Raw genomic sequence first — 27,781 nt, 5'->3', positions numbered from 1 at the left:
CAGTAGCCAGATCAGCATTTATAAAACCCAAAGAACTAACTTTTCCTGAATGTTCAACAACAATAGCAGAAAGGGTGTTGACATGCCCAGATTGTCTCAAGGAAGAAGTTCAGAAGCATGGGTTTCCTCAGGATTTTTTTCAGGTTGTCGGGCAAAATAAAATACTTAAAGGGGGGCGGGCAGGCTAGTTTCTCTCATAGAAAAACTAGAAGACTGGTGACTGTACATTTTGCCTCATATCTCAGGTTCTGCAAGTACCAGAAACTTACTTTTGTTAGAATGAAAGCTGGGAATCTGGAAGTTCTAATCGTTTATTAAAATTCTCTGAAATAGTATTGTGGTCAGGTAGATCCTTGCCATGAGGTTAAAAAACCCTCTCCCACTCACCCTTTGTGGGAAATTTTGAAGAGAAGGGGCAATATATTTCTTTTTCTTTCTTCCCCTGTCTGTAGAGAACCCCATCCCACCCCAAAACTCACAATATAACAAGAAATAGCTCAGGTTTAGAAAGTGCAAACAGTCTTGAATCCAAGCATTGTGTAACAAAGTAGGGGAAGATTTCAATAGGGAATGGCGAGGGGGAATAGTCTTTTTTTCTCTCACCTCCACCTGAAATATCCTTCCTTCAAACACACACACACCCTGAACAGCACCGTAATGTTCTTGTTTGAGGCAGGTTGGAGCTCAACATAGGAGGGTGGAGGTATGCTGCAATATATCATAATGTAGCAGGTCCCCATTTGTACAGTCAAAATAAAATGCAGTTTAAGAGATGCCATTTTTTAATGCACAAATGCAATTCTGTTGCACATTAGGAGTGGTTATTCTGGATTAATGAAGTACAGTACAATATTGTGATCTTGGGTCCATGGGTTCTCAGTTCCTCAGTCAAAACAAGGTCTCAGCCTGATGCTTCAGCAACAGAGGTCCACAGATTGTTCTGCAAATGTAACTGACACTGCTCAATTGCAAAAAAACAAACAAAAAACAAACAAACAGCTATACATGTTCTATTTAAGTTTTCTGACAATGTTCTGTATATAAAAATGCTATCAAATCTTGATTTTGTGTGCCAAACTCACTTATTTTTATTTAGCATGCCTTGCACTTTTACATTGTCTTCTGAATGTTATATATCCTTAAAAGTAAATGCTAACACACTGATCTGATGTGGCACATAACACTATCAAGCCACTTCTATCCCCCACCAAAGACTGGTCCTTTCACAGAAAATTGAATGATCTCCTTAAGACTTGGTTTTGCTACAGGCAAGTGCTGCCATCTAGTGATTAGCCTTTCATAAACTCATCCTTTGTCATACTAGTTTATGATATAAACCAAAAGTATTGTGGTGGGGTTGTTTTGGAAATATCCAATTTGGAAAAGCCCCACTAGGATGTTATAGTCCATGTGCCCGAATACATTTTTACACAGGGAAAGTGAGGCTGTATCTTTGTAGTAGAGCATGATTTGCACACAAGAAAAGCCTGCTGGATCAGGCCAATGGCCCATCTAGTCCAGCATCCTGTTCCCCAACCAGATGCCTGTAGGAAACCCACAAGAAGGATTCAAACAAAAGAGCACTCTTCCCTCCTGCGGTTTCCAGCATCTGGTATTCAGAAGCATTGCTGCCTCCATGTGTGGTGGCAGAGCCTAGCCATTATGGCTAGTAGCCTTCGACAGCCCGCTCCTCCATGAATTTCTCCAATCCTCTTCTCTGTTGGTGGCCGTCACTGCCTCCTATGGGAGTGAGTTCCATCATTTAACTATGCACAAAACATTCCAGAATCAATCCCTGGCACTTCTAAGTAGGATTGGGAAAGACCTCCATGGCTGATCTGGTGGCATAAGGTAGCCTTGCTATATTATGGGTGATATTTTATTCACTCATCCTGTCAGTGCAACAGGTCTTTCCCCACCTCCTTCCCCACTTGCACCTTCCATCCTCCCCAAATCTGTTCTGAAGGGCTGGGGGAACCCCTAGAACTGACTGAGGAGGCACAGGAGGGAGGAGTCTTGCTGTGCTAGTGGTAATCCATGCGCTGATGGGACCTTGATTTAGCTCTACAAAGGATAAAGCCACACACACAAATCGGCAAAGTCTCCAACTATACACATTATGACATACACCAAAGGTCACTTGGGGTTTATTTGGGGTACCTGAAGCCTCTCAAGTTCATTCATAAGACTCGGCATTTCTTGCATACACGTACAAACCTATGTTAGAAAATAGGCACCTAATATGTGTAGTTTGCTGCCTAGTTGCGTTGTGGGTCTACAGGAAAATCATCAGAACATTACTACAATCCATAAGGTGCTTTCAGGTAGGCAAAACCATCACAAGCTCTTGGACTAGAAAAGCTCTTGATAATTTATTGAGATACATAATACATTACTAGGGCTGATGTTAATGCTCAGGACCACATGCTCTGTCTTATCACACGTGGAGAACAAGGAATGCCGAATGCAGCAAGAATAAACTAGGGCACTTTATTCAGGTTGTAATACTCCGATAGGATGCTGGCTTCCTGACCTTGAACCCCACCCACCTTAAACCAAAAAAGGGGGAAAAGGAAGATTCAAATGAGAACTTTCTAATAATGGTCTCAGCAGTGCAGGATTACTGTGTGCAGTGGACAAATCTAAGTCCATTTATTCCAGTGGGGCTACTCTGGGAATGACTTGGATACAACAAACTGCTGAAAAGAAAACACCTGGGGCTAGATGGGTCGGCAGTCTGAGTATGGCTTATAATCTACCCTTTTTGGTTCACACCTATATGGAGTCTGGGGTATCTCACGATTAGGAACTACACAGACCAGCTAACGGAAGCGATCCCTTTGCTGCAGCCACAGGGGGCTGACTGCAGATCACCCTTTTGCTTCAAACAGCTCTCTCACCCCCTCTACTGTTATCTGACATACTCCAGACCAGAGGTCCAGGTCTCATCAGCTATGTCTCATCATAATGAAGTACCCATCTAGCCAAGATCCAAGGCTACTGTGGGGTGGGCCAAGGAAGACCCTTCAAGTGACTGAATAATAATCCTGCTGAATAGCCAAGTGCCAAGATTTCCATTTCCTAACAAAGGCACATGTGAATTGTAGAAAATAAAATAAAGTAAAGGGATAGGATCAAGCCAATTCCTCATGTACGTCCTGCCAGATCAGATCACCAGGCTAGCTGAGTAAAGCAGGAAGGAGTTGGACTGAAACCAAGGGGGTTTCTTGCAGGGTGCAATGAAGCCAAGAAACAGAAAACTGCAACGGCGCTGCCCCATAGCTGTCAACTTTTCCCTTTTCTTGCGAGGAACCCTATTCGGAATAAGTGAATTTCCCTTAAAAAAAGGGGAAAGTTGACAGCTATGCGCTGCCCACCCTGCACCACTAGGGGTCCGCACAGAAACAGGCCCACGCTTGCAATAAACAAAGTTGCTTTTATAGAGGTGGAAGCTATGCCATGAAAGAGCACTTCAGAGTCCCACCATGCTTTGCTGCTGAGCCAGAGTTAGAGGGGAAATCCCGTGGCACATCCTCCTGCCCCATCCCCATACCCAGCTCATCTGCCTTGTCTCAAAAGCACCCATTCAATCCATTAGATGAACTCAATGCCCTCATATTTGACGGAACCAATACGAGTTTCAGGCAGAAGCAAACGCCCATCCAGCATGAAGGCAGTGATGTACGTTGCCACCTGCCCAGCGTCTTCCTCAGATTTCAGTGCCACAATGATCTGGTCATCTGTGTCGGGGACAAACTTGAAGGAGGAGAAGCCGTGGGTGGGGATGACGTCGCCAACGTGGCTCACAGTGATGTCGGCAAAGTCCGGTGTGGAACTAAGCAGCAGGTTGGTGCCGCAGTGCTCGTCCTTCTGTTCGTTGTAGCGCCCGTGGCTGGCGCGGCGCGGCAAAAAGAACCAGCGCTGGAGTGTCTCGCTCCAAGAGGCAGACTCGTGGATCAGGTAACCTGGGAGGGGCAGAGCAAAAGTGAATGTCAAGCAGGGATGAGGCCAGGGGCAAATACAATGAAACCACAGCAAGCAAAAGGGAAGAGAATGGACATTATTATTATTATTATTATTATTATTATTATTATTATTTACATTTGTATACTGCCCTTCATCTGTAGATTTCAGGGCGGTTCACAACATAAAAATGCAAGCTAAAAACACAAAACACACAATAAAAACAACTTTTCACTACAAGCTAGCCCATAATGCTTGTGGTAGCAATATTGCATGAGCGCATCCCTATTGTCAGGGAACTGCCACCTGGCCCGCTGAGGGGAACGGAGGGTCCGTTAGCATACAGAGAGCCCCGATGCTAATTCAGCAGAACCAACAGGCGGGGAGAGGTCTTAGGGATGCCACTGAGAGCCCCAGCGCCTCTTCTAGCCAGGAGCCACAAGCAGAGAGCCTGGCGGGGAGAGGGCTTGGGGATGTTGCTGAGACCCTGCACTCACCTCGCCCGGCTGGTCAGGAGGGAGGCATGCCATTTCCGGCACCCCAGTTGCGCAGAGGGGTGAAGCGCAAGGAGGGTAGGAGGAGACTTGGGGTGCCAAAGTTATTACGCTGGGGGAGAAGCCGGAAGGGGCCACTCCTGGATTCTGCCAGCGACTGAGACAGGCATGCTTTTCGTAGCTCTGCACTGTAAATAGTTTGCACAATAAAACTGCAAAAGACTGTTTGGGCTCCTGCTCCGTTACTCGTGAAGCATCTTCACGTGAACCTTACACCTATAATCAGTGATGTGAGTACCCCAAACACACTGGAAGATGGAGGGAAAGAAGAACTGGGTTTGAAGTGGGCATATGAACCAGTGGTACAGAGCACATGCTCTGCATGCATAAGTTCACAGGTGCAATTTCTGTCGTCTCCAGTTAAGCCACCCCTGGCAAGGGAGACCTGGGAAAGACCTCTGCCCCAGACTCTGGAGAGTTGCTACCAACCTTGACAGTGAGTAGGGCCAGCTAGACCAACAATCTGTCTCCATATAAAGAGATATTCTCCTGGATCTATTCACAGGAGATGAGCGAATAGCCACATCAGGCAGCAACCTGCTATAGGTGCTTGATCACAGTGTTCATGAACGTGAAAATGAAGGACCCATATCCTGCCTCCCCAAATTCCATACCCCCTCTGACTTCCCCTCTGCCATTCACCAATCCCATCTATACAAAAAGCAAACCCAAACCTAGAGTGCTCAGAAAATCCAGAAGCAGAATGATGCCGGTGCCAGCATGTTTCTTTTGAACCAGTTCTTCCAATCCAAGAACCTGCCCACTGCTCACCTGGGGGCTTGATCCCCGCCGCAGTCCTCAGTGCGTTGTAATTCGCAACCCAGTTCTCGTGAGCCACATCACCTTTGTAGCCAATGACTTTCACCCACTCGGGGTTCTCGTTCAGCACCTCCCCAGTGGTGGTCGTCCACTCCTTGCCCAGGCCTCCTACGTACAGATGCTCGTCCTTCACCGCTAGCCACTCAGCCTTAAACCCTGCGGAAAACAGAAAAGAGTTCAAGGCGTAAGACGTGGTGTTAATTGCCCGGGGAGCTGATGGTTCCAGTCAAACATACACATCCCAGCTACCTGGACTTAAGCTCCCACAGCTCCCTTGTAAGAAGAAGAAGAGAAGAGTTTGGATTTGATATCCCGCTTTTCACTACCCGAAGGAGTCTCAAAGCGGCTAACATTCTCCTTTCCCTTCCTCCCCCATAACAAACACTCTGTGAGGTGAGTGGGGCTGAGAGACTTCAAAGAAGTGTGACTAGTCCAAGGTCACCCAGCAGCTGCATGTGGAGGAGCGGAGACGCGAACCCGGTTCCCCAGATTACGAGTCTACCACTCTTAACCACTACACCACACTGGTGAGTAGAGAGGTGTGTGTCTACTGTAGGGAGGCAAATTCACTTCTCAGAGCTCCATTCAAAATATGGTTGAAGAGTTGGAAGGGACCCTGAGGATCATCTAGCCCAGGGGTCAGCAAGGTTTACGTCGCCTGGGCCGGTTCACTCCCGCGGAGATCGCTCTGTGGGCCGGATCACTTCTGCACATGCGCAGATGCGATTTCCGGCGCCGCGGAAGCAAGTCCCCACTCTACTGGCTTAGCGCAAACACGTGGGGACTCACCGAGCGGGCTGCTCCGTTCGGGGGTGGCTCATGGGCCATTTAAATGACCCCCGGGGGCCACTTGTGGCCCATGGGCTACAGGTTGCTGACCCCTGATCTAGCCCAACCCCCTGCAATCCGGGAACATGCATCTGTCCCATACAGGGATCAAACTTTCAACCTTGGCATTATCAGCACCATGATCTAACCAAATGAGCTAATAAATGAACAACTACTTTTGCCTCTTAATTAATAATGGGTCCCACAGCCCAATGGTAATAAAAAGAATGCATGCAGCCGAGCCTGGAAAGCAGGACATTGTGAGGAACTGTTGGCCACTGGGAGAAGAGAATGCTGGACTTTATAGTCCACTGGCCTCATCCAGCAGCCTCTTCTTATGTTCTAACTGTGAGCCGGCCATATTTGTGACCGAAGGCATGGGAATTCTGGGAATTCCGACTTCTATTGTGTCCTCAATTATATTTCAGACATCGAGAAACTAGGGGATGACAGTGACACTGGGGGATCCAACACAAAACCTGAGCTCACCCTTGCCAACTGTGCCATCCCCGTCAGACAAGATCACCCAAGGTACCACCTTGGTGCCATCGATCTGGTAGACCACGCCAGTGCGATCATCCACAGCATACAGCTTGCCATTGAAGACTACCAATTCAGAGAGCTCCATGCCACGTCCCTTCTCAGCCAGGTGAGACTCCAGCGTATGGTCCTGGGTGTCCCACTCGACAGAGACATGGTCCCCACTGGCCGACAGGGTCAGGTAACCTTTCTTCAAGTAGCTGAACCAGGTATGCTCGCTGGGGCCCTTGGAGTTCGTGTCAAGGTCGGCAATGAGTCCAATGCGGTAGCGCACGCCCTCTGGGATCCGCTGGGGTGGTGACAATGGGTAGGTATCATTATACCGCCCACTGGGCAGTGCCCCGAGACGCCAGTTGTGAGCGGTCAGAGGCACCGGCCTGCTTGCCGAAGGCGAACGCTGGAAGCAGAGCAGCAGCAGGACAAGGATCAGGGCCAGGGAGGTTGCCACAATGGCCTTCCAACGCAGGCGGAAGCGGGGGTCAGCCGCTTTGGTCATGGACGCCAGCACTGGGAGTCCGCCCACGCTAATCCGCAAGGGATTCAGAGAATCGTCCCATTGCAGGCGTGGGCGGGATGGGACGGGCATGAGCCTGAGGTTCCCGGGAACCTGGAAGGGAAGAAGAGGGTCAGCAGGGGGTGCAAAAGGGGATGCAGCAGGGGTGGACATGCAAACCCCTACCTTGTGGGGGTGGTGGAGGAGGGAGAGGTAGTGTGGCACCAGCACCAAGCATACCGATTCCTATCCATGCAAGAAGGAAAAGCAAAAGGAATCAAGAAAGGGCAGAAGGTGCAGCAGCAACATCAGGGGGGAAAGCCAGACAACTGGGCCAGGAATTCTGCAGCGGAACAGGCATGGAAGCAGCACCGGCAGTGGCACTTCCAAACTGTGCACTATGAGGATTCCTATGGAGCAGAATTACACCAGAGACATAGGCATGCTAAAAGTTGGACTGTCAACTGATTAACGCTTTTTCCAGTCTATTAAACATAACACTTTAAAACGATTAATTGCTTATTTACTCGCATTATCCAAACTCCAATAAAGGTGCCTTTTTGAGTTACTGGAGGAAGTGTAAAATAGCTTGCATTCTATTATTATGGGGATTTTTGTCCTGTTTTTCTGCCAAAAATCGGATCGCAGAGCAGCTTATGAATATCAGTGAGAAGACAGCCCCCACCCTCAGAAGCACCATCTAAGAGACACATCGTAATAGGATATGGGACACAAAATGAGGAGGGAATAAAGCAAGCACAGGCACTCATTCTCAGTTTTATCTTGCCTTTCCTTCAAGGAGCTCAAGATAGACTGTGTGTACCCCTTGCCCTTTCATTGTCAAAACAACCATGAGAGGTAAGTTGGGCTGAGACAGAGTGACTGGCCCAAGGTCACCCAATAAGCTCTGCAGCTGAAAAGGGATTTGAACCCAGATCTCCCCAGTCAAAGTCTGACACTCAAGCCATGCTAGCTCTTAATACACAAAAAACTCCGGCTCCTTGTTAGAAGGTGGTAGAAGATGAGGCACCAGAAACAAAAAAGCCTTGAAAGTAAACGAACAAGTGCATTCCTAAGTCGCAGAAATTGTCCTCAGAAATTAAAATTGGCCAGCACCAATAGGTCAACTAAAGCTTTGCTAATTACCCAATTAAACTATGTAAAGTTTGCAATTCAAACAAGAAAGCACAGTGAAGCAGGCAGGGAGTTAGGGACAGACAGGAGAAGGAAGGGAGGGTGCTGTGGAGGTCACTGCCCCTTCCAAATCTAGGAAGACAAGCCACTGAGTCATGGGACAAACCAGCCCTGCCCATACTCCAACTCCCCTCTCCCTTTTGACGAGGAGACTCCAAGGCTGCGATCAAGCCCTTCAATCATCAGGCTTCTAACTGTTGGCTCTTTCACCTACCGACGACGATTCTCCCACCCCAGAAGTTTGGATCTTTACATCATTTTGAGTAGCAATTATGCCAGGGCCCTTGTGGTTTCCAGACCTTTCCTGCTGTTCCCAATTCATATCTTGCTGGCAGTTCTGGGGACCAGCCGCACCTATAGCTTGCGACAGGTGGCAGAGCTCAGCTCCTCCCCAAATAGGATCCAGGAAATGTTACCAGGAAATGTCACCAGGTCATAGATTGCTGACTTGCCCAACCAGTTCTGCGTAAAGACCTAACAGACTTTCCTTCCTGTTCTGCTCATATAGCATGTCTCGGATTCTACAAGCTCGTTTTCCCCTAAGCGTTATAGTGATTGCTTCCCAGCACTACTCCCTATATGAAAGGGTCTGCGTACAAGGGTAGTAAAACATGCACTAGGTACAACAGCTTCATAGCTAAAAAAAATGAGAGGGGCAGAGCTATTTGTTGCAAAACGTCTGGCACAAACATGGATGACCTCACATTCATAGCCCAGCATGGCTAGTACGACCCAGTGATAGGGAAATGATGCCAAAATTTACACCAAGAGTTAGTTCCACAGTCTCACTCTCTGCACCCATGTCTGCCAGCCTTAGTTAACGGGCCCATCTGCTTGCAAACAGCAGAAAACATTTCTACACCGATGTGCTCTGTTGGAGCGGTTGAGGTGCTGGACCAAAAGGCTTCCTAAACAGCACCCACCACAGTAAACCCAACCAGGGAGAACTGGGCAGGTGAAATGGTACAAATGGAGTTTGACAGGAGCAGAAATAAAAGTCCTTGGGGACTGGATCCCTGGGGCAAGATGTTGCACAGAAGAAGCCACAACCCTTCCGCAAAGTCTTTCTACAAGGGTAGCAACTGCTCCATCGTTTCACAGTTTTTACACAATACCCAGGAGAATTTCACAACACCGCAAAGGTCCAGGAAAGCTATCCTGCCAATGGACCGTTTGCACACCGAGAATCTGCAAGGACGGGGTAGAATAAGGGGGGGGGGCGTATTCTAGCCACTTTGAGGAGGGGCGAGTGTGTGGCACATTCAGATGCACTAACGTAGATTTAAAAGAGATCGCAGTGTGTGCAACTTAGCCCCCGCCCCCACCCCACCTTCTTCTCCCGCCTGAGGGAGGGGGCGCAATCTAAGGGCGAACTAGGAGGTCCCTTGAGCTGCATCCCTGCATCGCCTCTGGGCCTGCAGAGGAAAGAGAAAGAGGTCGCTGTCGCCCATGAAGCAAAGGGGTCTGCCGGCAACGCAGCGTCAGTTGGATCCCTAGGGATCTGGCACCCTGGAGGGATTCGCCGCAACCCGCCCGTGGCAACCCACAAGGCGCCCAGGATGCAACCGCGGTCGCTCCCGTCGCCTGGCAATGCCCCGCCTAGACCAAGCTAAGCGGGAGGTGGGCCACTGGGGCCAATGGGGCAGCAAGCAAAAAGAGGGACGCGCCGATAAATGCCAGCACCCCGCTTCTTACTCGACCCCCCCTCAACATCCCCCCCCCCCGCAGGACCCAGGTCTCCGGCAAAAGATATTACCCCCCCCCGCCTCCGCCCAACCACTCACCGATCAGGCTCCTCCCCGCGCCGGGAACGACCGGAGGGAGGGAAGGCCTTCTCGCAGCACTCCCTCCCTCCTTCCCCAACTACAGGTCCCAGCGTACATCGCGCTCGTGAAACTACTATTGGTTCCGACATCCCTTGCGATCGAGTGGGAGGGGGAAAGGCGCCTTCTGGTACGGGCCCAAAGCTGACGCGGGAGAGACTACATCTCCCAGCAACCACTGCGCGGAATTTTCGAGGCCGGGGTTGGTTCAGGCTGCCCAAGGCTGCAAGGGAGAGCAATGTTTCGAGCCGAGGAGGCGCCGGTTTGCGGCTGGGAGTTGTGTTTTTTTTTTCCCCTGAGCGGGAAAAGTGACCTCTGGCAACGGCAACGCCGCAAATCAGCTCGTATAGATAGTTTATTGGGTTCAGCGTCCTCAGCCATGGTGAAATGGCCACACAAATATGCTCGGAATGATGGGGCATGGAAACAACACACACAAAAACACATATTTCCCATAAACTTTCCCTGACACTAAGCGCTAAGGGTTGGCTGTGTCCTTTTGGGCACCCGCTATTCGTCCTGAGTTTTCTTTTGTGCTGGCCAAGGAAGATGGCCACCCTTAATCCTGTTGGCCACTGATAAGATTCCTAGTTTTGAACCCACCTCAGCTACCATATTTTAACACCAGCTTGATCTGCACACAGTAGCAGCTGATGAAGCTTCCCTCTGTGCTCTGACTTCTGCAGTGTTGTTTAGAAAGGGACGGGAGCAAGCCAATATTTTTCTCTCCCTCCACCCTCGTCCATTAGTAATCCTAGGCACAATTCAAAGGTCCTAGCATTCACAGTTGGGCTTGTATAACTTAACTTGCACCACCAACCATCACCATGTGGTTCAGCCTTTCCATTCACATGCACAAGTAGAATCAAGGTGAGCAGATGTGATCTGGTGAGACTCCTACTCTTTCCATAATTATGGGAAAGGGGGAATTGCAACAGGCGCAGTATGCCACGTCGTACTGTAGTAGTGATGAGAAAAGCTGTGCTTGCTGATATTCCCTCTTCCACACATATTAAAGGCACCACATTCAGGCATTCTGTTACATTCATAACCTGCCATCATTTGAACCACGTTGAGTGGAAAAGTGCTTGTAAGAGGGTGCAAGTATAGATAGAATCTTAAGAGTTCGAAGGGACCACAAGGGCTCATCCAGTCCAACCCCCGTAAGATTGGAATCTTTTTGCCCAATGTGGGACTTGAACCCACGACCCTGAGATTAAGAGTCTTGTACTCCTCATGGGAAAATGTGGCGTGATCTCTTAAGAGTAATCAAATGAAAAACTTTTAACACATGGCACGATAAAAGTCTGTAATTTTATCAGGACAAGTTACTTGCTGTTTACTGTTGCAACAATTGTTTTTCTCAATTTTTTTCTTCTGTACCATGAAAATAAATTAAAACAGTATTTTCTTTTTAAAAAGAGTTTTGTGCTCTTCATATACAACAGTGATGAGGATCTTGTTGGAATACAATAATCATTCCTTGAGGAATACACACACACACACACACACACACACTTACTCCACATCATGCGTAATTAATAGGCTACACCTATTGTTTTCCCTTGCTTATCTTTACTCTGCAATAAAAGGCCCAACTGTTGTAACTTTTCTTCACAGGGGAGTTGCTCTAGCTCCACAATCATTTGGGTTCCCCTTTTCTGAACCACTTCTCCAACCTAAAATATCTTTTTTGGGGATGAGGCAACCAGAACTGTACACAGTCTTCTGAGCATGTTCACACCATAAATTTGTATAGTGGCGTTATGACATATCAACAGTTATATGTTCAGTCTCTTTCCTAAGCTGCCCTGGCTAAGAGTGAGCTGCAACCAACCACAATATGTGCAATTATGCTGATGCTGCAACCTTTTCCTAGAAAGTGTTGCCCTTGGACAATACCTGGATGCCACTTAATAACTTCTGTGGCAAAAGGATTCCCCCGTCCTTCTTTATTCTGAATGTTTCTAGTAAATTCTTGAATTGGAACACATGCCTATCCTTAGAGCAGTAGGTCTCAGTGATTGTGAAATCTGCAGTGGCTCAGAATAAAAGGACAAAGATCCCATGTTCTAAGTGACTAGAGATAACAAATCTACCCATCAACAGAGCCACCCATGACCTCACACACTGAGAGTGTAGCTACTAGAAAGGGGCTTTTCTTCAGTTGGGTGGCCAGGATATTCAAGGCAAGAGGAGAAAAAGGAATCAGCAAAAGAAATAAGGGGGGTTAGTAGTGGGTGTTTGAAGAGATAGAGGAAAACATTGAAGTACAATCAGATAACCGAAGTTTTCCTGCGTAAGATTAAAAGAGAGAGAGATTAGAATGAAAACAAATAAGGGCCCTTTTTAGTTTATGAATGAACTTTCACCAGTGTAAAATCTTTCATAGAAACTCTGGCTGTTTGCTAGCTCTCATTAAAATTATATATTTGATATAAAACAATCTCAGTTGCACATATATATGCCTTATAGTGTGGTAAGTTAGTTGGGGGAGTAGAGAAAGAGTTCCACTTGTGACAAAAACAACTCCCCAAAGGCACCCTACTCCAGTTTGCAATGGAGGGAACCAAGCAGCATTTAGTATAGGCAACTCCCAATTTATGCATGGGTTACATTCCAAGGCAGTATGTTTAAGTGAAAACACGCATATTTGAAACACTACTGAAAAAGCCTGCAAACATTCTGTTCCGCCCCCCTTCTGCCCATTTTTGTGACGCTTTCAGGTCACTTCTGGGTTAGGTGCAATGCGTATGTGCGCAGTCACACACATATCAGATGTGCGTCAAACAGTCACTGCCTGTACTAGCAGTCAATCCCTATTCCCTTAGTTTACCTGAATCGCTTCAAACTTATAATAAGAACATAAGCGCCATTGTGGTGTAGTGGCTAACATAAGCGCCATTGTGGTGTAGTGGCTAGAACCAGGACTTGGGATACCAAGGTTTAAATCCCTACTTGGCCATGAAGCTTAATGGTGACCTTGGGCCAGTTACTGTCTCTCAGCCTAACCTACCTCACAGGGTTGTTGTGGGGATTAAGTGAGCAGGAGACCCACCTTGAGCTCTGGGGTGTGTGTGTGTGTGAAGGTAGGATATAAATGCACTAAATAAATGAAGTCCTGCTGAATCAGGAATGTCTTGCTATGGGAAACCCACAAGCAGCAGCTGGTTTTACAGTGCACGCTGCCTCTGATCTTACGATCCCCCCCCCCCCCCTAGTTCTAATCCCCTTTTAAAGACATCTAAGCTAGTAGCCGACCACTCTACATCTTGTGGGTGCAAATTCCATAAATGATTCAGGTTGTGTGTGAAGATTAAGTAGTATATTTTATCTGCTCTGAATCTCCTGCTAATCCGTTTCCACTGGGTTCCTCAGCATAATAAGCGGTAGAAAAATAACTCATCCAGACAGAAAACTGTTATCACACAGTATAAAATGGTATCAGGGTGCAAGAAACACACATAATGGGATGACAAGTGGTTCTCTTAGTTCATAAACCACACAAGTTATACATTCCTCAATTCAGACTTGGGGTTGTGCCTCTAGATCTGTGGCAGCCTGGCTGTACTTGGAGATCACTGATTTTGTATGCTCCTTAGCTTTGCAGATTTTACTGTGGGAAAAGCAGCCGCCCCCTTATGCGATGATTTCCTTCAGGGAATTACTAGTGGAACAGTTTCATGCTGGTATATAGATTGGTTCTGCTCAGTGATTCATACACAGTTCTGCTTTTTCTCAGCCGCTCATTACGCCTGGCTTTTCCTAACAGCCATGACCTACATATGTGAGAGGACTGGACGTTTGTTAGGCAAGGAGGTGTGCTTTTTGTATGGGTGGGTAGCAACAGCATTGGAAGATTCCTATTTGGGGAGAGCTGTGCATCGCTGGGCTGGCTACCACAGTGAGCAAAAGCAGCTAGGGTCTTAAGAATGTGCTTGCCCAAATAATAGGGAATTTGCTCAAATTTTCTCCTCTACAAATCTTAGTGTAGCATAGAAGTAGAGGCTGCGGGGTGGGGTGGGGTGAATCATAGTACATGTTCAATAGTAGAGCATCTAGAAGGTGTCTGGCTCAATCCCTGATACCCCCTGTGCAAAGGATCAGGTAGACCAGGGGGTGACGTGGTGGTAGAATAAGAGACATTAAGCATATGTGCTTATTAAGCACTTAAATGACAGGCAATGCCAGCATATACACACATTGTATAAAGGTAAAATGCTATATTTAAAACATACTGTCCAAACCATATGAACCACTGTCTTCTTTTTGTCCGGAACCTCCTCTTCTTCATCTTCATCTTTGGGCAGGTAACGCTTTGTCACATCCTTAAAGAGAAAATGCCATTAAAGTACTTCTTTTTTGTGCATCCTAGTCACTGAACAGTGGCAGATTCATAAATGAATTGTTTCTGTACAGTAGATAACACTGACTCCTGTGGAAAAAGGACCACTGATACAGGGTAAAAACATAAGCAAGGAGCAAAACACACTTCATCTGGTTTTCTTTTTCAGGTATCTCGAGAGAAGAGGCAAGAGACTGACAAGGTGGCAGGTAAGAGCTAAGGTTCGGCCTTCCTAAATCATATTGTAGAGAGTTTTTAACTTAACCACTAGACTGCACTTGCTCACCATTCTCTGGATATCCTCCACATATTAACTGCTTGATATCTGTATTGTGACACCCAGAAGAAGCAAGGTTTTCTGAAACAGAAAGAGGGAGCTGTGAATTGACAGCCCAAAGCACCCCAGGGTGGCAGGAGAAGAGTTCCTCTTTCTGGGGATGTGATATTGAGGGCAGCAGATCTGCTGCTTGGCAAGAGCATGTTTTGCTGGCCTCTGCTTATCCTCAACTTATAAATAAACCTAACCCTACAGAAATGCATGCCACGAGTCTCCAGTGCTCTCTCTTCCAAAGGAAGCCAAACCCAAGTAGCACAGTGGAACTGCTCACCACTTGGGGAAGCAGGGAGCACACAACAATAGAAAGGAAATAGAAAAGGGACTCCCAAGGTATTGCCTACTGTACTTTTCTGCATTTCCTGTGACCTGTTTAGGAACACATACAATGGGTGGAGGGGTGTGTGTGTGTGTGTGTGTGTGTGAGAGAGAGAGAGAGAGAGAGAGAGAGAGATGAAATGGACTGTAATCCATACCTTCAGAATTTTTTTGCGTTGTTCATATCCCACCTCCCCAGTTTTCTTCATATCCTACTTCCCCAGTTTTCTTCATATCTCACCTCCCCAGTTTTCTTTTCACTGCACGGCAGCCCTGTGAGGTTGCTAAGGCTGAGAGACGGTGCCTGTCCCCAGGTCACCCAGTGAGTGCCGTGGCTTAGCGGGGCTTTGAACCCTGGTCTCCCACCTCCAATCCGACATTCAAACTACTACACCATACACTGCACAGATGCTTCTGCCATAATAAATCTTGTTTTTGCTGCATGAGACAAGCGTGGCTCATGTTTGTTACAACAGAAAGGGATGCCGTTGAAGGAGTCAGAGGTGAGAATCAGTGCCAGGTTTGTATACTGCCTCCTCTTGCCAATCTGATCTCCATTGCCATGGGCAGCAGCTGCGAATTTCCCCTGCTCTCCCTCCTTCCTTCCTTGGCTCCGGACCCCAACATCTGGAGACACTTTCTGGCGGAGGAAACCTGCCTTTCTCTGTCCCAGCTGTGGGTGCTGGGCACACATATGGTTAACGGCAGCTGTGCTCCCATCTGAGGGAGGAGGGCTGGCGGCGAACAGCGTCTGCCCCTTTCTTTCCCTCTTTCCCTCTCTCTCTCTTGGTTTTCCACAAAGCGTCTTGCTGCCGGGAGCCTGAGATCTGAAGGCTAGACACAGGGCTGCCAGGCTCTCCTTCTTTCTGCCCCACTAGCAAGGGGTGGCGGAAGCGTTTACTTGGAGGGGGATGCTGTAGAAGACAAGAGGCAAAGGCAAGCAGTGGCTCTGGCAGCAGCCAGTCATCCTGCCCCAAAGGTAGGTGCCCATCAGCTGGGCAGCCCTCCAAGGCCAGGTACTTAGAAATGTGTGTGCAAAAGAGCTCAGATCTACCTGTGCAGGCTTGGCTGGGGGGAGTGGCTGGCCTTCCTGGGATCTTGCACAAGGGCCTTTTCCTTCTGAAGGCCTCAGGCTGCTGATACCTCCATTGCTTTTTGGGTATGCGCCTGTGAGTATGTGCGGCAGATCTGCCCCGTGTTGGTCCCTCCCATTACGGTAGATGGGACATGGTTTTTGGCCCCTCACCCTGTGGCTACCCAGCCCTGATTGGCACTGCTCTAGGCAACAACCTGCACACCTCTAGATGTTAAACGGGCAGAGCCCATTGGCATTGCAGGCAAGCTTTTGCCTCCGTGGGCAAGTGTCGCCTCGGGACAAGCAGCATGCATCCTCTCCCTGGCCTAGGGAACGGGAAGGCTGATTTGTGCACTGGCTGCTGTGCCTCCTGGCACGCTTGCAAACTTGCAGCTTTTGAGTAACTCAGGATCGCAACGCTTGGCTGCGGATGATCATAGGCCGCTTTGCGGGCTATGGTTTGGGACCTGTGAGGGAAGCCCAGAGATTTTGGGGTCACCCTCTGCTCTCCACGCACACCCTGCTACCCTCTTTGTGTTTGCCTGAAAGGAATGGGACTCTTGAGGGTTTGGTGGTCTCTTTAATGCTGACGGAGATTTTTCCAGGATGTGACGGCTTTGCATTCCCAAGTGTTACCGGCTGCTGTATCAGGCCCTTGAGAGATGGAGGGTGGCCAAAGCGAACCGGAAAAAACAAACGCACTGCCGGAGCACACATCCCTGTATGCGCCTCTGCTCCTGTCTTCCTCCTTACAAGCCTGTGTTTGTCCAACAATGTGTATGCCCTGCCGCTGTCTCTGACTTATAACGCTTGTCCTTGAAAAGATATCAACCTCCTTGTGGGCATACTATCTAGCTCCCTTTGTTGTGGGTTTCGCCTTGCGGGGCTAGAGACAGTTAGACTAAACATTCAGTTTTTAAGCCTCCAGGAAGGATCCTTCTGTTACATAATGTCTGCCAACTCTTCAGGGTTTACACATAACAAACAGGTGAGGATGATGACCTATCTTACCTAAGGCTCCTTGTTCTCCACATCCCAACAGCATGTTGCTTTTAAAAACAACAATTCAAATGGGATTGAAACCTCACTAAATATTAAATCTGGACATGTTAGAAATATCCCATACCAGCTGAAGTCTAATCATCCACAGACTGCCCAAATGGTTGTGTTCAGACTTCACTGAGGCTGTGCAGAGATTAGGGGCTTGAAACGCAGCAAGGTTGTTTCAAGTCACATTCTTACATTGCTGTATAGACGGGTGTGTGTGTGTGTGTGGCAGAGATGTCTTCACCTGATGCCCGTTGCCTGGAATTGTTTCATAATCTCAAACCCCAATTCGCTTAAGCTGCTGTCTGCGCATGTGCAGTGGCTGCCTGAAATGTCACCACAGCTTCCCTTTTTCTAATTGGATGGCAGCTGGCTTGAGGGAAAATGCATCAAACAGAAGTATTTCTCAAGAAACTACAGCATACCTATAGAAACCGCCATGCCAAGTTTGGTGACAATATCTCGAGAGGCGGCCAAACCTGTCCTGAAAAAATGGGCAAAGTCATGCCAAAGTGATGTTTTGGACTGCCATCTTCATTAAGAATGGTGTCCAGCATCAAAACATTGATGAAGACTGCTGCTCCACCTTGGGAACCCCCATGCCAAGTTTGGCAACGGTATCTCAAAAGGCATCCAAATGCATAGAGAACAAACAAATGGACAAGCCATTTTCTAAACTATATAATAGATTCATGATCATTCATACTCATGATGATACTCCATGTTTAAGGATGCATGTGAACTCAGTGTAGTTGAAATTGTTCTTTTTGTCAATTGGTGCCTCTCTGAAGAGTTCATCTACTTCTTCATCTGTAAACCTGTCTCCCGTTGTCGTCAGCAATTCTCTCAGGTCGTCTTCTTGAATGAAACCTGTTGCTTCTTCATCAAAGCAAGCAAAGGCATTCCTAATTGCATCTTCTGGATCAGTGTCATTTAATTTCTCTCAAAACATTGTGAAGTTTATTGGTCCTGGAGCCTCATTCATCATAGCATCTAGGTATTCATCAGCTGGATTCTTCCCAAGAGAAATGAGCATCTCATGCGGTCTTCTTTGTCAATGAAACCATCTCTGTCTTGATCAATCATGTTGAATGCCTCTTTGAATTCTTGAATCTGTGACTGATCAAACATAGCAAACACATTGCAAGAGGCATGCTGAGGGCGCTTCTTTGTGGCCTTAGTCTTTCCCCTTTTGATTGACTTATTGGCTGTTGGATTCTGAGTGGCGATGGACAAGAATCAGTTATGGGAGAAGCTCCACAAGAGTCAGTTTTGAAGCCTAAAACTTAAACTAGCATTGCTTCTCTCTGCAAATAATCTGAGAATGATAGTTCTGTGCAGGGACTAGGTTTTCAGCATCTCAGAAAACCACTTACTTTTATTATTTTGTGTTTGTTTCTGGATATACTGTTTAACTAATCCTTTCCCATGATTTTTGCATATGGATTTTCAAATTAGCTATTGCAATTGCTTGTATTTGAAACCTTGTACGTGATCAATTCAGATTTTTTTTATTAAAGCCTGGAAAAAAAAGAAAACTGCAATTCCCAGAAATCCCTGAAGGAAGACAAGTGTCTCAAATCAGCATTTATCTCTAATGCAGATACACTCTTGAATGCAGCATAAAGTTAACTACATGTGTGTTCCTTTCCTTACACAGTGTGGGAATGCCTGCACATCCATTTCCATTAAGGTTGCAGTTCAGCTGGAATACATGTGAGCTTTGGGTGTATAAATGTGGCCTGCATGACCCCCTACCTGCACATGGGTTGTGTAACTGTTTCCTTTGGTCCATGTGCGCTCTTGTTCTGCCCTGCAAAAGACACACAGCTGCTTCCGTGAGAATCTTCTGGTTCTGAATTTGGGCCTGGCTATGTAGCTACCATCCTTGGATAATATTCCCAGAGGATCTTTGACTGCAGATCTTAGGAGACTTGCCCAGTTTTGCTTGGCACTGCACTGCACTGCCTTGCCTTATTACAGGACTAGGGTGGGGCAGGCTTCCAAACTATGCACATGTGCATGTGTTTGTATACTCAATTGCACTCTGCCATGGGATCACAGACTTGTCCCAGGAAGGAAAAATTGGCCATTGATTATTGTTCTTCTTCTTGTTTTTAAAATACAACTTTTGGGCCCAAAGGCTGCCAAAACGATGAACAGCTTGTTAGAACAAAATGTATAAACCTATGTACTTTGGTGAAAATGTGCATGCTTGTTAAAGACCCAGTTTGGCAGCCCCCCCCCCCATGCACATTTGTGTACACCCACACCCACCCACCGGCTGGGAACCAAAATGGCTCCCCTCTGGAGGCTTCACCCGGGGCAAGAAACCCAGCTAGCTCCCCATCCCGGTAGCTATGGTACTGACATGACCACACCAAGCAGAATTTACTGCCAATCAATGGGCTCCACTTAGGTGATGAAATAGATCTTGTGCCATTATGCAAATAATTTCCTGCACAGGAAGATCATTATGTGTGAAATGGGTGTAGGCAGTCAGGGAGCGTCTGAAGGAAGCAGTTAACTTGTATCTACAATTCCATGATATTTCTCCTTTTTGTTTAGAGACAATTTAGTTGAACTTAGATCCCATTGACACAAATGACAAATCAATGGGAAATACATGCAACTAAGCAAAGTCCTCTTCGTGCGCACAAGCACATGATGGGGCTTTTGAACACAAATGGGCTAACTCAGCTCTATATGCTAAAAAGCACACAATGGCCAAACCCTAAGTCCTTTGGGGTGTACATGCATAGTGTTCTTTCCATGGGGACATCAACCCTGGCCAATCATAATTTATGCCCTTATACACGGAGACCAATGCGTGTGCATAAATAGATGCATAGAATTCCTTTCAGACTGACGGCAGTCGTGTGCTGGCTGTGGTAGTGCCACATGTCAACCATGCATGCCATTATCTAGAGGGTGTGGTTAGTCCATTTATGCACGAATCCCTTTGCATGCTTATACTACTATGACTTCTGGAATACCTGCTCCCTGCCTTGCAGGCTTTTTCCACCTGGCCTGGGAGGGTGGGACCCGGACTGACTCCAGCTACAAAAGCTGAGGCTGCTGGGTGTTGTTTGCATTTTTTGTTGGGATGGTTGCTGCTGTTGGGTTGTTGTTGTTTTTTGTTCCTTTATTTTGGATATTGTGATTTATGTGGAAAATTTCCCGTTTGGTTGTGTATTTTTGATGTCTTATGTACTGTTTATGACCACTTTTGTTATGTTGCTGTTATGCTTTTTCTCATGTTGTAAGTCGCCTTGAGCATTGTTTGAACTGTGGAAAGGCAGCATACAATAAAATTATGGATGGATGGATGTACAACAGTGCAGCAGAGCTGATTTACCACATTTTGAAGTAAGCGATGTAATACACATTGCCATCTAAACTGGGTCTTCCCATAAGACCTTATGAAGCAAGGGAAAGAACATGTATTGCCACACAAAGCATGCACACCCAACAAGTCCAGGGTTCAAAATGACCCAAGTGCCCTGCTGCTGCGATCTCTGCCCGCCACACCCACATTTTCACTTGCCTCACTCTCTCTTCTCCCACAGGGCCAAAAGCAATGAAGATAACACTGACACCAAGTACCCTTTTGCTCATCTGCCTGATAATCCAGGCGTATTGCAATGAGAAGGATGTGGAGCAGAGGCCTGGAGCACCAACACAGCCTCCGCCACCCCAGCATCACACTTCCAGGTAGGTCGGGGCTTGCCAACATGGTCCTATGTGTGCACGTGTGCCCAGAGGACTTCTCTAACGCCCACAGGGAGTCCTTCTTCCTTCCACTGAAATTAGGCTTGAAATTTGTATTCGGTTGCAGCCAACAAAATAGGTTGCAATGTGTGTCTTCTTCTTCTTCTTCTTTGGCGATCACTTCCATGGACACTTCCATGGACACGGTTTTAACAGTGAGTCTGTAAGTGACTGTGGAGGCCAAATCTGGATCCACAAGTCCTTCCACAATGGGGACATAGGTTTCCAACAATGTGTAGGATCATGACAATGAAAATAATAAATAGGGTTGGGGCGATAACACATCCCTGTTTAACACCTGATCCCACTGTGAATGGCTCACTTTGAGAGCCACTGTTATTGGCGATTCTTGCTGTCATATTATCGTGGAGGAGCCGAAGGATGTTCACAAATTTATCTGGGCAGCCGATTTTCAGAAGGAATGTGTGTATGGTGTATGGTGCCCATGACAGTTTCTCTAGTTGACAAATGTGCCCATGGGCCCTAAAAGTTTGCAACCCTTAAGAAGGGTCATGACAGTGAAACTAGCAAGCAACAGGTTTCAGGGAAAGCAACAGCTTCGCCCTTGAGACCTATGGAAGATGATCCCTGCTGAGGCTCTCTCACAGGGGTCCTGATGAGACAGATACAGTCTAGCTGGACAGCTGCTGAAAATAGTTATGCTTTCCGTTTAGAACTGCTGAGTGTTAAAGAAATAACTTCATGGTGTACTTCAATGCCCAATTAACTCCATTAATGTGCATCTCCAGTACGCAGTTAATACACAATTAAGTCTATCACTCTGCCCCACTTTGAATGAAGCCAGAGGCTGCTGGGTGATAAGGGCTGTGGAGGAGGTGTAAATGACTGCAAAAGGGGCCTTAATTGCTGTGTTGTAGCATAAAATTTAGATTATTTTAACCACTGAACATTCCACCATGATTCTTTGTACTATAAAGGGCCATGTTTTCTAGGTCTCCTACAAATTAGCACCGTTCCAAGCATTCAACCAACCTTAATCTGGCCAGGTCATGGCTGGGAAAGTATAGAAGTGTTGTGAGCAACCCCCCCTTTTTAATAGGGATGTGGAGCGCTCCACACAGTGAGTTTTTGCTCCCTCCTCCAGTGACTGGAAATCCCACCCATCCTTCTGAGATCTCCTGTGAACAGTCATGGGCATTCTTACCTGCCACTGGATAGACGGTTTAAGATGCATAGAGGCTGGGTGAGCCAGTGGTCCATGGTTCCAAACTGGGTGGGAGACCGTGTGTTGAGATTCCTCTGTTGCAGGGGGTTGGACTAGATGATCCTCGAGGTGCCTTCCAACTCCACAATTTGACGAGTCTACACGTCTATGAACCTCACCAGCTCTGAAACACTGGCTTTATTCTGAAAGTATAATGTACTGTTGTTTTAAAATTTGTGGTGTCCCCCCCCCCGTTTGTTTGTTAAATACATGGTGTTTTTTTTTTTAACCAAATAAATAAATCCTGGCTTAAAAGCCTGTGAGCAATATTTGCATACTCACACCCTGTTTCCATCCCTCCCACTCCCCTGCTGAGACTACAAATCATCTCTCTCAGTTTAGGATTTCAGACAGAATCCTCCTTAGGAATTATGGGGCCCCTTTTTAGAAGACAAGGGGGAAAGCACCGTGAAAGAGCTCTCCCAACCTAAACCCCTCTTCCCTCATTGGTGCAGTGGTAGTCACTGAGGCTAGGAAACTGTGTCAGCAGCAGCTAGTTCCCTGCAGCAAAAGTGGGGCTTTTGTCCAGTCTCTTGGCTAGATCTAGATGCTGTTCCTGAAAGAAGCAAAATTCCCGTAACGATAAAAATTTGGCACAAGCCAGGAACTATGCCGCACATCGTGAGAAAGTAAGGTACTGTACTGATTTAATGTGTGCAGTTGGACGGCATTTTTGGCACATGCATAACTGAATTGACTGGCATCACCCCAGTGCTGATGTGTACAGGTTGAGTTCAAGTGTCAGAGCACCTGCCACAAATTTCCCATGATTTCTTAACCACTTTATTTATCTTAAAGGGTTAAGCTGTTCTTGAGCTCTCTTTCCTCAGCCTGGCCAGCCTATTCTGTTTCCAAGTTTCCACCACACCTCTACCGCAGGCTTCTGCTCATCCACATTTGATGCAGCTGGGGTGTGAACTGGGAGAAACTCAGCCACAAGGAGATGGATCTGTTCTGAAATGAGGGTGGTGGAACCCAGCTTTAAGGCCTGTATTTGCCTTTTGAGGAGATTTGGGTAATGCTTTTAAAAAACGTGTCACATGCATGGAGTAAATTTATTCAGATTTCCTTCCTTTCCCCCGGAGTCTCTTGATCTCTAAAGGCGCTGTGTGGATGTGTGTGTGTTTGGCTAAACCAGAACGCCCCTTCCATCTCCATATAACTGCCTATCCAGATAGCCAACATTTGCTGAATGTATTTGGGTTGCAGCTACTTTCACAGAGTGGTGGTGGTGGTTGTTTTTTTTAATGCAAAAAAATTTATGGTCAATTTACTAACACACCCTGCTTCTGAAGTCAGTGCCGGATACAACGTGGCATGAGAAGAAGCATGTTTCAAGCATCCCAGTTTTCTCCTTGAAATGTTTTGAGAGTATGCTGTTGCCTGCCTCTTTCCCTTTCTGCATTCCCAGATCTGGACTCCTCAATCAGGCACCATTGCTAACTCTGTTACAGGGGCAAACCCAGCCTAGTTGGCCATTGCTGTTAGACAACCATATGGCATCCTTGCCCAGATTATCCTGGAAATGGTTAGCGTTGGTAAAGTGTGTCAGCACTACAAGCCGATTCCTTCCAGGGGCAAACGGAGAGGCCATCCAGGCTAGGGCTGGAGTTGAGAGTGAGGTAGCGGCAGACAGTGGGAAAAGGGATGCATGGTGGCTTTCAGCCCCTATTGCAAATTTGGGACATATGTCCCCGTCAACCTGAGTGAAAAACCTAGTCCTGAACAAGGTGCCTGGGAGAGTGGAGCAACTGGGGAGAAACTAGTTTATTTAGCTGTTGCAATAAACATGTCCCATCTCAGTGGCCCATCTCTCTCCCAAGGGAGTTACCATGTTCCCTTTCCCCCTTTTCCCTGGCCCTGTGACTTAGTCTGCCTGTGCTGTTTCTGCCTCTCAGGCCCGAGAATTACCATGAGAAATACAGCAAGCGGCCCAGAGGGTCAGAGTGTGTGCGATGCTGCGATCCTCCCGAGCGCACTTCAGCATACCCTATGTACCAGCCCATGCCTCAGATCAACGTTACCATCCTGAAAGGTAAGGGACACCAACTCTACCCCAAGATGCTGTATTCAGATGCCAAGCCTTTGCTCAGTAGCATCCCACACATTAGGAGATAGTCAATGGTCCTTTTCGGGCGTTCAAAAATCATGAGGCACAAACTGGGGACGGATCCTGTGTGTCAGGCATGCCTGCTCTGCTTCTGACAGGAAGGTCTGAAGAGGCCTCTGAGCATACTTGGCTGAATGTGCTTTGAAGCCCCAGAGCTTCCAATCAAGGGGAGCTTTCCAAGTGCATCTGGCCAAATGCGCTTAGACGTTTCCTCCAGACCTTCCAGCTCAGTGTAGGATGGGCACACACCACAAGCCCAAGGACATTGGGGCTGGACAGATGCTCCTCTTCCTCAATTTGGGCCTTGGTGTGTCCGAACATAGCCACAGTGTCTCCTGCCAGTTCCTTCCCTGGGTCCCATTCCTATTACCACAAATATGGGAGAGAGCCGGGAGAGGAACGGGCAGAGGAAGCTGCAGCTGCCATGTTGCCTGATGCAACCCAGAACTTCAAGGCACATGGTGGATCTCCAGGCTGTGCCCTGGCAGCCATCTGTTCCACGTAGGGTCAGGATCACAGCATTCTCCATTGACCCCTTATCTGGCCTGTTCTCAGAAATGCCCTCTGGCCTAAGCAAAACCGTATGCATGGAGCAGGCAGTTTAGAGCTGCCGTGGAGTGGAGTTCCAAAAGCTGCTTCGAGTTTGATTTTTCCTCAGGCTTTGGTCATAAGGGGTGGGGCAGTTGCCTTTGGATGAAATGCTGGGTTCTTTAGATTCCAGAGGGGCCGGTTGGGAAGAAACTGTATAAGCTAAATAAATTTCCTGGCCTGGAGGAGCTGTTATCATAATTTTATCCAAGCTCTTTTCTTACAGAGGCCAAGTGACACCACCAAATTAGTCTTGAGTCAAGCCCAGGACTCCAGAGGTTGCGTTAGGACATGGCCTGATTTCCCTGGAAGAATGTGAAAGATGGAGAAATTGTATCATGAGAGACAGCCTCTGTATTGCTGAACCTCTACCCTCCCAATACTCAGGCTGCAGCTGTGTGTGTGTGTGTGTGTGTGTGTATGTAACATGCATATTTGACAACATTTAGGACCTAGAGGAGGTAGATTTATGTTCTTACCCACAGCTAAGGTTCCAATTCCTTAATTAACTTAATTAAATAATAATAATTTTATTGACTCATAATCAAATCAATAGAATTAATTAAGACATTTCAATATTTCACTTCATTCCAATTACATTCTTGTCTCATATGTTTTGCAAAGGAGAAACCTCCGATTTTGTCTGCAGATATGCCTCTGGTAAAATTAATTCCATTTAAAATAGAAGAACATTTGCCAAGCGATAAGTTTTCGAGATGGGCAGACATCAATCTAGTGCCTACCCTGGCAGCAAGGAGAATTTTACCACACATTTGGACCAACTTTGAAAACTGGGGAAGTGAGGGCATCATTTGTGGTAAAATTCTCCTCACCACAAGGGTGGACATGATATTTCACGGCATAAACACAATGCATCTAGAGCATTTAGACTAGATGACCCTTGTGGTCCTTTCCAACTTTACATTTCTATGATTCTATGCTCCCCCCCCAAAAAAAATAATGGAAACTAGTTTGTTAAGGGTATTGGGAATTGTAGCTCTGTGAGGAGAACTACAGCTCCCTGGCTTCTTTGGTGGAGGGAGTGTAACGTGCTTTAAATGTGCGATGATGATGTGTACGCAGCCAACAAATGATTGTTCTGTTTTGACTGGACCATTGCCCTTCTAGATTTCTCTCCCAAGCGTGGGTGGAATGATTATTCTATTTATTTGTACATTATTTTAAAAAAACATAAGTTGCTCCTTGGCCTGCCCATTGGATTGAATGTGGAGGCCAAGGTTGTCCAAGTTGAAAAGATGCTCATCTATGATCTCTTCACTACTCAGGTGAGAAAGGGGACCGTGGTGAACGTGGCCCCCAAGGGAAGCTGGGCAAGGCTGGTTCTGCTGGAAGCAGGGGCCAGGCGGGCCTCAAGGGGCAGAAGGGGAACATAGGGGCCCCGGGGGAGCGGTCCAAGACCAACTATGCTGCCTTTTCAGTGGGCCGAAGAAAACCCCTGCACAGCAACGACTACTACCAGACTCTTGTCTTTGACACTGAGTACGTGAACCTCTATGGACACTTCAACATGTTCATGGGGAAGTTCTACTGCTATGTGCCCGGTATCTACTTCTTCAGTCTCAATGTGCACACCTGGAACCAGAAGGAAACCTACCTGCACATCATGCACAATGGGGCTGAGGCGGCCATCTTGTACGCCCAGGCCAGCGACCGAAGCATCATGCAGAGCCAAAGCCTCATGCTGGAGCTGCAGGACCAGGATGAAATCTGGGTGAGGCTCTTCAAGGGTGAGCGCGACAATGCCGTCTTCAGCGATGAATACGATACATACGTTATTTTCAGCGGGTACTTAATCAAACCCAACTCTGAGCCTTGAATCTGCTGGCATATGGACAAAATACAGCCAATAAGGTCACTTGGCTCTAACCTTGTAGTTTTCCCCTACTTGCTGATTTCTAACCCTACTTATCTGCCATAACCCAGCCTTGGCCTCTGATATGACCTTTATCCTCATCAAACGATGATGCCACTTCCCTTGGACAAGGTTTCCCCCCTGCTTCACACCTCTGGTCCTTCTCTCTTCCCTATGCCTCCAAATCTTAAGCCTTAAGATGGCGTCAATATTCCCAATCAGATCGTCACACTAATCTAACTTCTGTTCTTATGGGACTGACTACCCATGTACAATCATTCCCTCTGCTCTAAGACTGGGACTCACACCCTCCTAGATAATAATGACACTTTTCTATACAAGTGTCCTTAGACTGATTTTCTTACTTTATTCTTGCTTTGCCATTCTCAGCCCTTGAATTCACATGTCCTGCTAGAATCCTCCCTTGCCCCTCCATGAAATATTTAAATCATGATTGCACAATTTCTGTTCACGCTGACCTCAAGGCTTGGTCCTTTGTGTACTGTGTTCATTATCAGGAGGAATTAAAATTTTAAAAAGGAAGAAGGGAAAACAAAAAGCAGTAATATGCAGATAATACGAATGATACCAGTAGAACACCAGCAGTTCCCATTGTAGATACAGTGACTATCAGGACAGGAATGTTAAACATATAAGATGATATGAGCCTTCCAGATGCCCAAGGAGGTATCCACATTGAATTGGTGCTTATATGAAATAACCAGGGCCATTGTGCAATAGACAGCATGTATTTATCCTTCCAGACTTGAAACAAAACCCACTTTTGTTGTCTGGTTCAGTCATTCTTAGGAAGATAGGAATCTCTCTTATATGAAGTCAGACAACTGGTCCGTTTAGTTCATTGCAACCTACACTGATTG

General features: G+C 47.0%; 2 protein-coding genes and 1 pseudogene across 6 annotated transcripts; 1 reads left to right on the top strand and 2 right to left on the bottom strand.

Moving 5' to 3' along the window:
* Nucleotides 1-3,450: 3,450 nt before the first annotated feature.
* Nucleotides 3,451-10,321, bottom strand: CANT1 (calcium activated nucleotidase 1). Of its 4 annotated transcripts, XM_033139037.1 has the most exons (5): nucleotides 10,176-10,321; nucleotides 9,722-9,806; nucleotides 6,654-7,311; nucleotides 5,289-5,492; nucleotides 3,451-3,965 (listed from the first exon to the last, which is right to left on the bottom strand). In XM_033139037.1, the coding sequence occupies exons 1-5, from the start codon at nucleotides 10,304-10,306 to the stop codon at nucleotides 3,595-3,597; spliced, it is 1,449 nt and encodes a 482-aa protein (XP_032994928.1). In that variant the 5' UTR covers nucleotides 10,307-10,321; the 3' UTR covers nucleotides 3,451-3,594. The 4 variants fall into 4 exon arrangements, with proteins under 4 accessions (XP_032994928.1, XP_032994930.1, XP_032994929.1 ...); XM_033139039.1 differs by lacking the exon at nucleotides 9,722-9,806 and having other exon boundaries at nucleotides 10,176-10,270; XM_033139038.1 differs by lacking the exons at nucleotides 9,722-9,806; nucleotides 10,176-10,321 and adding an exon at nucleotides 8,606-8,896.
* A 4,426-nt stretch (nucleotides 10,322-14,747) lies between these two features.
* Nucleotides 14,748-27,433, top strand: C1QTNF1 (C1q and TNF related 1). 2 transcript variants are annotated; one of them, XM_033139036.1, is made up of 4 exons: nucleotides 14,748-14,768; nucleotides 20,903-21,047; nucleotides 24,228-24,364; nucleotides 26,314-27,433. In XM_033139036.1, exons 2-4 carry the CDS (start codon nucleotides 20,914-20,916, stop codon nucleotides 26,862-26,864), a joined length of 822 nt encoding a protein of 273 aa, XP_032994927.1. In that variant the 5' UTR covers nucleotides 14,748-14,768; nucleotides 20,903-20,913; the 3' UTR covers nucleotides 26,865-27,433. The 2 variants fall into 2 exon arrangements, with proteins under 2 accessions (XP_032994927.1, XP_032994926.1); XM_033139035.1 differs by lacking the exon at nucleotides 14,748-14,768 and adding an exon at nucleotides 15,928-16,190.
* On the bottom strand, nucleotides 18,025-20,236 carry LOC117038970 (annotated as a pseudogene).
* Nucleotides 27,434-27,781: the final 348 nt, after the last annotated feature.

This window comes from Lacerta agilis, chromosome 2 (assembly GCF_009819535.1).
Source record: "Lacerta agilis isolate rLacAgi1 chromosome 2, rLacAgi1.pri, whole genome shotgun sequence".
NCBI lineage: Eukaryota > Metazoa > Chordata > Lepidosauria > Squamata > Lacertidae > Lacerta > Lacerta agilis.
The sequence above is the reverse complement of the archived record's forward strand: the minus strand, read 5'-3'. Positions and strand labels throughout refer to the sequence as shown.